This window comes from Antedon mediterranea, chromosome 6 (genome assembly GCF_964355755.1).
Source record: "Antedon mediterranea chromosome 6, ecAntMedi1.1, whole genome shotgun sequence".
In the NCBI taxonomy this organism is placed as follows: Eukaryota; Metazoa; Echinodermata; class Crinoidea; order Comatulida; family Antedonidae; genus Antedon; species Antedon mediterranea.
The window spans coordinates 9,895,422-9,906,215 of record NC_092675.1 but is presented as its reverse complement, the minus strand read 5'-3'; the positions used below and the strand labels follow the sequence as shown (position 1 = coordinate 9,906,215).

At 32.1% G+C, this 10,794-nt stretch overlaps 1 protein-coding gene across 1 annotated transcript in view; it reads right to left on the bottom strand.

Annotated features, from left to right (window-relative positions):
- Positions 1-369: 369 nt before the first annotated feature.
- Positions 370-10,794, bottom strand: part of LOC140052266 (uncharacterized) — a 32,947-nt gene continuing 22,522 nt past the window's right edge. The window contains exons 3-6 of the mRNA XM_072097740.1: positions 7,194-7,427; positions 6,550-6,753; positions 6,056-6,163; positions 370-3,567 (exon numbers count right to left, since the gene is read on the bottom strand). Coding sequence (XP_071953841.1) covers positions 608-3,567; positions 6,056-6,163; positions 6,550-6,753; positions 7,194-7,427 — 3,506 coding nt within the window. The 3' untranslated portion in view covers positions 370-607. The remainder of the gene's footprint in view (positions 3,568-6,055; positions 6,164-6,549; positions 6,754-7,193; positions 7,428-10,794) is intronic.

The following is a 10,794-nucleotide window of genomic DNA, read 5'->3' as shown; positions in this document are numbered from 1 at the left end:
CAAACACATGATAATAATAAGCTAAGCTTTAAACATCATTTCATTTATTGTGATTTTGCAAAGTATTTTTCATAGAATTTAGTTCTGTATATAAGCTGATTATTTTTATTTTGTTGTTTGTTTCACAAAATAAAATAAAACGATATACATTACATTTACATATCTATACACCCTGGTAGTTTTTAATTTCTGCATAATCTTAATTTTCACATAGATAAAAATACTATAAAAATCAAGAGCATGCGACCACAATGGTTAAAATAGCGAAAATTTACATATACTTGTTTGGGAAAAATTCTACAATCATTTATGTGCAAGAATATCCAAAATACAAATAACGCTCTGTTTACAATATAAAAAAATGTTTGAGAGAGCATCATTCTATTTCATAATTTGAAAATAAACAATACATACAGTAAACATCAACAAATATGTAATCATAAGTTTTTTGATGATATTGATGAGCATGGAGTAGTTTAAAGTTGATTAAGCTCTGTCTACACTATTAAACTAGTTTGACAAAAAGTGTGATGTGACCAAAATGGTAGTGACATCATCCTGTCCATATATGGGCACATCAAATTTGTTTGATAGTGTAGACTGAACTTTAGTTTATAAATGTACTTTCCATTTCATCTATGTCAGTTTTCTCTCCCTGTGAAGCCATTTCTCTGGATTCACTGTCGACAAGTTTCACTTTATAGGAAGAATACTTCTCAAAAACTTTATCTATAGATCCTTGAAGGGAAGATTTATTATCAGTGCTGTCAATGCAATTTAGCAAAGAAAACTGTGATTCTGCAATAATTGTGTTATCTTCTATGTGATTAGCACCACTTTGTCCATATGTTAAACTTTGTTTATTACTTTCCATATCACAGTCTACATCGTTAAGTTCTGTGTTATTAGAATTGTTACTAGAACCAGTGGAGCATGTAATTGATGATATGTTGTTCATGTTATTTTCTGATACATTAGATGATTTTTCCACTTTATCAGTTGAAAGTTGGTTCACTTTTTCAATTGTTTTAACATTTTCTCTTTTTCCATTACTAGATGTTTCTCTGATAGGATTCTCAGTAGAAAAACCATTTTTAATTTTCTCAAACTTTTTCTTATCTATAGCATGATATTCACCATCAGTGCGAGGACGAAAAGAAGACATTCTTCTTTTCTCAACTTTGACTTTATTCGCTGATGACATTTCATCGGGTTTCAACACAGGAACACTCCCTCTACGTATATTTTCATGAGCATGTTGGTGATCACCATGCAAACTATATGTACGTTGCATTCTTGTGGATACTAAACTAGAACCTGTCATAGTAGCAGATCGTTTGAGTTGTGGTTTACTTGATATCGTAGTCTCTACATCAACAGATGTATGTATAGGACTATTTGGCACCACATTAAATGAAAATTTATGCGAAAAAGATCCAGTGGTTTTAATTGAACCTGGTAAAGTAGCATCTAAAGTACTTTTTAAAGGCGATAATGATGGGCTATGATATGTTGTGTCACTGGCATTTTGGATTTTGTCTAGATACGCTGGTTTCATAAGAGCATAGCCATCATCTCCTTTTGAGCTTGGATCCATTAATAAAAAACCATCACTAGATGACATAGCATAGGAAGGTTCTGTTTGGCAACGCTTCCTTGGCGGAATTGCCGGTTGAACATCAGCTGCCATAAATGGATTTCCATGTTTAATTGGTTTTGCCGGTCGTGGAGGTGCTTTACGAGATTTTAGTGAATTTGTCGATTTTGGTGGTAGAGGGGGAACAGGAACTTGTGTTAAAAGAGGCATTTCTTCTGGAATGTTACCAATTTCTGATTCAGTTTTAATTTCACTGCTATCTACTTCAATCAGTGCATTCAGATCAACAGATGGTTTATGAGGTAAAAACTCAAAGTTTGTTGATGGTTCAGTTGGAGAGGGCAGACTTGAAGATGATGAACCACCATCAAATTGATCAAACTGGAAAGCCATAACACTAGCAGAACGATTCCGATAGATTGGCTTGTCATAACTTTCCGGTTTGCTCTTGAGACTGCCTGAACGACCTCTCATAATATTACGTTTTGATTTTGATTTCGGAGAAGAGTGTTTTTGTTTCTTAGATTTTGATATCTTGGCAACATTTAAATTGGGAGCTTCTTTATCTTGGATTATTTCATGTGTGTCAGACTGGACAGTTTGAGAAAGAAGAATTGCAGTGGTTGGTATCGTCAAATTATCATGTTCGAAGGGAGCAGGTATGCAGACATTTGATTCACAATTGTCAATATTATTATCTTTTGAATTATCTGATGTTTTACTCTCAGGAACTTCATCATTCCACTGATTAACTGGTTTAGGTCCAATTTCAGGTATTTCCTCCTGAACAACTCTTGATACTGACTCTGATTTTTGCATAAATTCTGATCTTGGTTTTGGTCCTAATTCAGGAAATTTATTATAGTCTGAATTTGGTCCTATTTCAAGTAATGCACCATACTCTGGTTTTGGTCCTAATTCTGGCAATGTACTATCTTTACTAAATACTTCTGGAAACGCACAATACTCTGGTTTTGGTCCCAATTCTGGTTTTGGCCCATGACCAGGTTTAGGACCAGGAATTGGTTTAGGACCTAACTCAGGAGGTCTAATTGCCGCAGGTTTAGGTCCAAGCTCTGGTTTGATATCGCATTTGTTTTTATTTGGCTTAGGTCCAAGCGGAGGAGGTTCAATTGCTGGCAAGGATGCTGCACCAGTTTGTGGAATAATCCCTGGAATCAAGATGTATGTATCCACATGCTCTTGAAGATGTGAGGGTACTTCTGAAGATTTTACATATTGCACATTAAGAGAATCAGTCTTTTGTGTTTGATCGTTTGTTTGAAGTCCTTGATATTTTGGTGTTATTAATTTCGAGTTCCTTTCCAGTTCAGGACTTTTACATTCTCTTTTTACACGCTCAAGTAATTCTGCATCCTTTTCTTGTAGATAACGTTTGTCATTCAATCGAGCAATTCGCTCGTCCTCCGGTAAATCATCCATGTTCACATACATATTATGGTGAACGGAATCATTTTTGGATGGAAATACATGTACAGTTTGTGACATATTTGAATTTGAAGTAGTTACATGTCTTAGATTTTTAAAAGAAGCCATAACTTCATACAATCGTTCCTTGTAAGGAAGACCTGCTGTTTCATCAACTTTAGCATCTTGTGCTACAACTGGTAATATATGCATGTCTATTCCAGATTCCTGACTACATTCTTTACCATTAAACAAATGTCCAGTGTGATGTAATGCACTTATTGTATTTCCATTCTGAGATGATGATTTCACTGGTGTACCACTGCTTGAGCTACAAGTAGAGCTTACAGGCTCATGTATACTTCCACTACCCATTCCTTCTTCTTGACTCACACCTGATGTTTGATAATAACTACTGCTAGCACCAGTGCCATCATGGCCGTCATTATTTCTATGGTTATTGGAATCTTGAGCACCATGTGAATAGGCTGAATTGTTGGTAGCACTTCGATGTCTCGTGAAATGATCATCACAAATTGACACTGCAGGAAAGAAGAATGGAAAATGTATTTAGACGCTGGTATTTCAATACATACGATAGTTGATTGAGAAAGAAATTTACAATATTAATACAATTAGATAAGGAAATTAGTAAATACATGGAAATAACTTCTTTAATTATTCAGGACAATAAAGGTACATTGAATTGTTTTTGTGAGTTTAAACTGATGATGATAAATTTTAATCTTAAATTTTAATCTAAATGTTTCTCAACAAACATATCAACCAAGGGTTTGTTAAATGTTATTGTAGCTTTTTTTTAAGGCCGCATGTACAAGTTTAAAAAATATTTAATAAAATGTTGAATATTAAATAAAATGAATATGTGTATTTTTAAAAAAGTTGTTATCACAAAAAATTAAAATATATTACATAATAGGTAATAAAGCTGCTGAGTAAATGTTCTAATTCTATTTAAGCTTTTTAGATCTACAATAGAAGTTAAATAGCAGCTGTTGTTGTCACAGAATATGGGCTAACCAACTTTTCTATAAGCTGCAATAACACAATACATTATGTATGCAAAAATCTAGCCAACATAGCGGCTAGCCAATGCATTTGCAGATATAAGAGGATTATGTTTGTCAGTACATGAATTGAATTTCTCGCATACAATTATACTATAAAATATATAAATTGGAAAAATAAAGCCTGGAATTTGTTGTGTATGATTTGGGCTCACTAGTGAGATTGTATTGTTTATCTCACAGGATTTAGGCATTAGTACAAACTAATGCTATTGTTTTATTCTAGTTATTTATATCCTGTTTAAGTATTGTTTACTTGAATTTGTAGTGAATTTAGAAGGTTACAATTACCTTAGTCGTACAATTGAATCTTTGTGTTTGATTACAATGAAATCCATTGATAAAATAACAAAAACACAACAACAACAAAACTAAAACATTTTTTAAAAATGGTATATTCTATAAAAATTGTTTAATGATAGAAAAACTGTACACATTTTTGTCTTGTGTCTGTATACCACAGTAACAAAATAACAAAGTGGTTTTGACATGCCACTATCGTTTTAATGCCAATGTCATCACTGTTAAACTACTGAAAAACATCCGTAAACAGCTAAATATCCACTTTACCGTCATAATTATAGATACGATTTCTGTGCCATAATGACAGTAATTTGTGCCGCATGCATTGGCATTATTGTGTTTTGATCTTTAAAACAGACAGCTAAAATCTAAATGGAAAATAAAGTGCTGACTAGATGTTTTGAATGTCATTTTTTACTATCAGACCTAAAAACAAAACTGAGTGTTATGGTCATTACAATTAAAGCCTAATGTACTACAATGGCAGAGCATATGAAATTGTCACTTCTGATAAGAAAATAAACTTGTCCTATAATAATAACAGCAGTACATTTGTATGCAAACTATAAAGGATACGGGAAAGAGAAAGAGAAACAGACTGGTGGTCTGGGAGCTAGGGTAATCCCTGGTAGTCACGTGGTCAATTATTCTGTCTATAATAATAATTATTACATAGATTTCCAATTGTCTATGTCTAAATATATTTTGTTTAGAAAAAAAATGAATCCCAGTTTCATACTCATATGTGTTCTGTATGTAAGTTTGTAAATCTACTTGTATCTAGAGGATCAATATATCAAATTTCTTAGTCTATCAAAAAGGGGGAATGTGACAATGCACTGTACATGACGCATTATAACCCACGTCATCATATAGCAATTCCGCCTAAAATAAAATGCAAAAACAGTTATCTGAATAGTACCAGCATAAGTACAATAGAACACATGTTTATTGCAAAGAAATATCAAGGTTAAGTCGTTTTTTATCGCCATGTTATTCTTTCTCAAATCTATTTCTTTTGTTCCTAATTAAAAATAAATTTTTATTGCTTTAATATGTAATATATGCATATGAAATGTTATGGCCTTGGCCTGATCTATAGACAAGTTTAATAATTATAGCCAAAATACAAAAATTAATTTTAGAAAAACAAAATAATATATGTTTATCTTTGAAATGAAACCAAATAACAAGTTTATAATAGAATGCATTTGTGATTTATATTCTCATATATTAATCTTAATATATTCTATCAACATTTTATGTTTCAGAAAAATAAATCCCAATACAGAACCCTACCTTTGGGACACTTCAATTAAGGGCCATCCCTATAAAGTGATATTAATATAAAGGGAAACTCATATTCCTCTATAATTCTTCGTAAATCCTCTATTTATTTGGCGGGGGGGGGGGGGGGGGTGGGGCACCTCTATTCCTCTATAAAGGGGACGCACCTATAATAAATGGGACGCACCTATAAAGGGGACACTACCATAAAGTGGATACTACCATAAAGTGGACACTCCTATTAAGAGACACTTTTTTGTTAAATATGTTTTAACACTACATTCAACTCCTACTTAGGAACACTGGGGTTATGTATAATGTATTTGTGATTCACGCAATGAATCATACTTACATGTACTAGAAAGATGAGACCACCGATTTGGTAACCAAGTATTAAAAGCAGCATCAAAATGACTTTTTAGATCATTTGCTTGATTAGTCATTAAAACGTACTTAAACCCTGAAAAGAAATTTACAGAAAAAACTCATTTTATTTATGTTCTCATTTAGCCTAATTTGTATTTAAAATGATAATCTAAAAAATTAAGAAAGCCACAATCATTCAATATTTCCAACTACTTTTATTCATCTTCAGTAACATTTAGGACATTATATTTACTTAATTTCTGTATTTTTAATTCCACTATTAAAAGCCTGTTGTTTTGCTTTTATGTTTTTTAAAGGTTGTTTCACTGTCAAATGTAATGGAAGTAAATATATATAAATCATTACAATTTGATTATTTATGTGATTATGTATAATTAATTTGTAATGTATAAAGTTAAATCATGTTTTCAATAATCGATACCTGTATCTTTTAATATTTTAAGCAATTTCTCAATATACCTCGTTTCTTATGTTTTGCTTCAAACAAAAGCCCTCCAGCTATAGTTCCATAACACTGGAGGTCCTCTAAATACCAAGATCCATGTAGGCGTATGGGTACTTCTGACGTAATAGCAAAATGGTTGTCAAAAAAGTACAACATAGCCGGGCCTGCTGGCAATTTGCCTCGGTTTGGTATAACTACTCTACATTTATATTCAATAACTGCAAACAATAAAAAAATATGAATTATTTTAACATTAATTGTTACAGACATTGCGTGACAAATATTGTTATTTGTATCTATATTTTTTGTTTGCCTTAATACTAGCGCAGAAAAGTTATGTTTCTTCTGTTCTGTTAAAATTAGTATTACTGAATTATTCCATGTAAACAATACTTAACAGTATGCAGAAAAAGTGGTACTGTGGTATATAAATTGACCTTTAAATTCTTATTTTCAACATTTTATTTACTGTAGAGTTATTAATGTTTAGTTCTAAAATTGCATGTTCGACAGTTTTTCATAGTCTGAGAAGTTTGAAAACTATTAAACATCACAAGTTTGTTTACTTACGAGACGTACGCTGTGAAATAAGATTAATGTTTAACATTTACTTCAACCTACCTAATTCATAGTATAGACAAAGATAATGATAACTTACGACTCTTTAAGCTGTGTTTTATTCTATGATACCACTGTAATTGTGTTGATGAACAGTAGAATGACAAAGCGATAATCTGATCCACACACACGACTGTGGTAATGTACGAGTTGCCATGGTAATGGTGTCCGCTATCAATTCCACAGAAGTTCTTGTCAGTAATGATGATTCTTTCCCTGCGGACCTCTTTTGTAATACGATCATCATCTTTATAGAAGGAAAGTGTGAGTTGGTCTGCAAAAACAAACAACAATTGAAAAATATTTTGGTTTGTAACCGCATGTAAATACTTGAGAGTTTTAGCCCAGTAGCGCTGATATTCAACTATATAATAATTTAAATCAATGTTAATATATCAAAATGTATTATCAATTAACAGGCACAGAACAAATTCTAAATTACTGGAGATGCACTGAAAACTTTAAGAACGAAATTTATTTATTTGTTGGTTAATAAAAAGAATTACAGACAAATTTATTATAAAAATGTTCATGATATGCATGAATGATAGTGGATAAAAAAATACTTTTATATTATATTGTAGATATTAATTTTTAATAGAAAAATCCTTTGCAAAGCTTTTGTTTGGTTATTTATAGTGCATAATATATTCTGAATGCTAATTTTTCTTTCCTGGGTATTTTTAATGTTCTTATCATTTATTCAGCTTAAGTTCAGTTCATTGTACTACGTACAAAATAAAATTTAAGAGAAACAAACAAAGCATTATAAAATAGGATTATTTAACAAGTTCTACTGAATAAAGTTTTGTCTTTAAAGAACGTCAGTGAATGCTCAGCGATGCACACACAAAAAAAGCACTTTTTGAGTTGAATTTACAATATTTTCACATCTATACCATACTGTACCCAATGATTTTAAGACAATTATGCCCAGATCTATGCATAAAAACAACTATTTCTAGGTTAAGGTTATTCACTGTCTTTCAACATATACAGTTTCTTTTCTGCTGGTGTTTGAATGGTTTTTAGAAGCCGGTGTGGATCAAAGCCTGAACACAACTACTAACTGGATTATTTTCACCGTTTAATAGTCACTTAATGTAACTGCCGTGAAATGTGGTTACTCGCGGTTCACCGATTATTCCTTGCTGTAGTTGGAAACTTTTTTTATTTAAAAAAAAAATGTTTTTATGAGGAAAACATAACATCTTTGGGTACAAGGCTCTGAAAAGTCCCAAATGTCCCATGAGAATACTGTGGTTATTATAAAAGACATATGTCTATTTCCCAAGGGCATAACATATTTGTATTATATCATAAATCCATCGTTGGTATCAAATTACTAACTGAATGAACAATTTAAGATCTTATTACAATCATTCAATAATTACAAATTGGTAAACAACGTAGTATTACATAATACTATATATTATTTGAGTTCAATATAAATATACCTTAAATGTTTTATTTATCAATCAAATTCAAAGCAACCTAAACTGGCAAATTGAACTGCTTCATTTAAAATAACGTTTCCAAAATATTAAAAAATAATACTTATTAATGTTACATAATCCATAATGCCACATAATACATCACAACCTTGGATGCTCAAATTGATAAAGAACTTTCACCTAGATATCGGTGACCATGTACTGTAAGGGCGCGCTTATACAACACGCTATTACAAGCATATTCTACACGCCTACGAGAAGTGTGTTGTATAACAACAAAGAGATTCCGTGTAATGAGATTTTAATTGCAAAAAAGGCTACTTGGCTGAATCCTAAAATTTGGTGGATTCCCGGTCACCGTTACCGTGTTGGAAGTGTCCTCAGGGTATATTTTGACCTCTCGTTAAAACAGGTCGTAATATCAATCATGTCATGCGACGTTGCTAACAAGATTGGGCCCATTTATTGCTGCTTCGCTGCCAGCAATCATCCTCCTACCACGTCTTAAGCGTGGTTCCCACTAGCGACGCAACACAAGGACGTAACGCAACGCAAGTGAATTGACCAATCACAATCGATGGCTTATTCGCTTGTGATTGCTAACTGTCTATATAACTTCGCTTGTCATTGGTTAAAACGCTTGCGTTGCCTTTACGTCCTTGCGTTACGTTCTAGAGGGAACCAAGCTTACGCCTAGCCTAGTGGGGCCAACTCGTAGTGGCAGTAGGCCTCTATCGTTTTCCACTCCAAACAGAATAAAAACTAAAATCGCAAAAATGGCATCTTCTTCCATAGTGTATAGATGAAACAATGAAACCCTTAAAATAACTTTTATTAATTTAAATGAACCGAGAACAAAATAAACAACAATGCAAACGTGAACGAATACAATAATGAAAATGGTAAAAACCGCGCGAATACATCGGACAGCGAGGAGGCGACGATGATTGTTGACAACCCAGCCAATTCAAGCGATCAACGATTTGACCTTTTATCCTAGCATGCACTGCGTGTTGATGAAACTTCCGGTACAACACGGTATCATGATTTCTAGTATAACAGCAAACGTTAAGGTGGGTTGACCTCGGTCCGAACAACACGCTAAAAATTAAAGCCGTGTTCAAATTTAGGGTGTTGTATAAACACGACCTAAGAGGTAGAATACCTACAGTATTAAGTGTCACATTGACTTGGTTTATTCAATCATTATCTTTTAGAAATTTGTCCTCATTTCTACTGCAATGAAAACGTGGGGGTGATTTATTCACACAATAATAAACTTGTTATTTGCTGACATCATCAGAAACAGGTCCTTATTATGTATAATGGATGCTAATATTTTTCAACAGCTTTATTTAAAATCAACACCCTGCCAGTGCCAGTAATCTCTCATTCTATAATAGCATAAAATATCATTCCATATATGGCATAACACATTGTACTATATATATATTGTACTGTATACCTAAAAAAAATGTCTTGGTAAAAATATGCAATTGTTCTGTAAAATCAATTTTTAATAACTCTGAAATATCTCTGTTTCAAAAGTGTACAGAGAAGAGTAATAATCCCTCTCATCTCTGGTTGGGAAACAATATATTCATATATAGCTCAAGTGCATTAACACATGTTTAATTTTCACAACAAAAATAAAATTGTCACAGTTGCCTAATTAGGCAATAATTATGATGAGAAAATTGGCATAAACAAGATGATTATATAATGGTTAATTGCACTTAGTGAATGCAATTGTTGTGCTTAACTATTGCTAATAATATCATACATCACTGTTCCGAGATATGTGATAAACAAGTTTATTAGACTCATTACAAACAAACAACATAATTACACTAAATATTCAGTCTACATACAAGCCTATTTTAAAGTTCAACTGAATTGGATTCATGCTATACTTGTATTTGCATAATTAATTCCATATTTTTCATTGCTTAAAAATATAGTGATTTTTAATATAATTATATTCCGCTTCTGAATAAACAAACCAATGGTTGTATTGGCTAGCTTACCTGGATAAACTAAAAATATTTTTTAATTTTTTTTTTATTTATTTCAAGTTCAACAATATTTTATGAGGGTGGTCCATCCAGCATCAGCTGATCATTAGGGACCCTCAAACAATAAAAACAGTAAATACAAAATAAACTATAAAAACACAAAATTAACAAA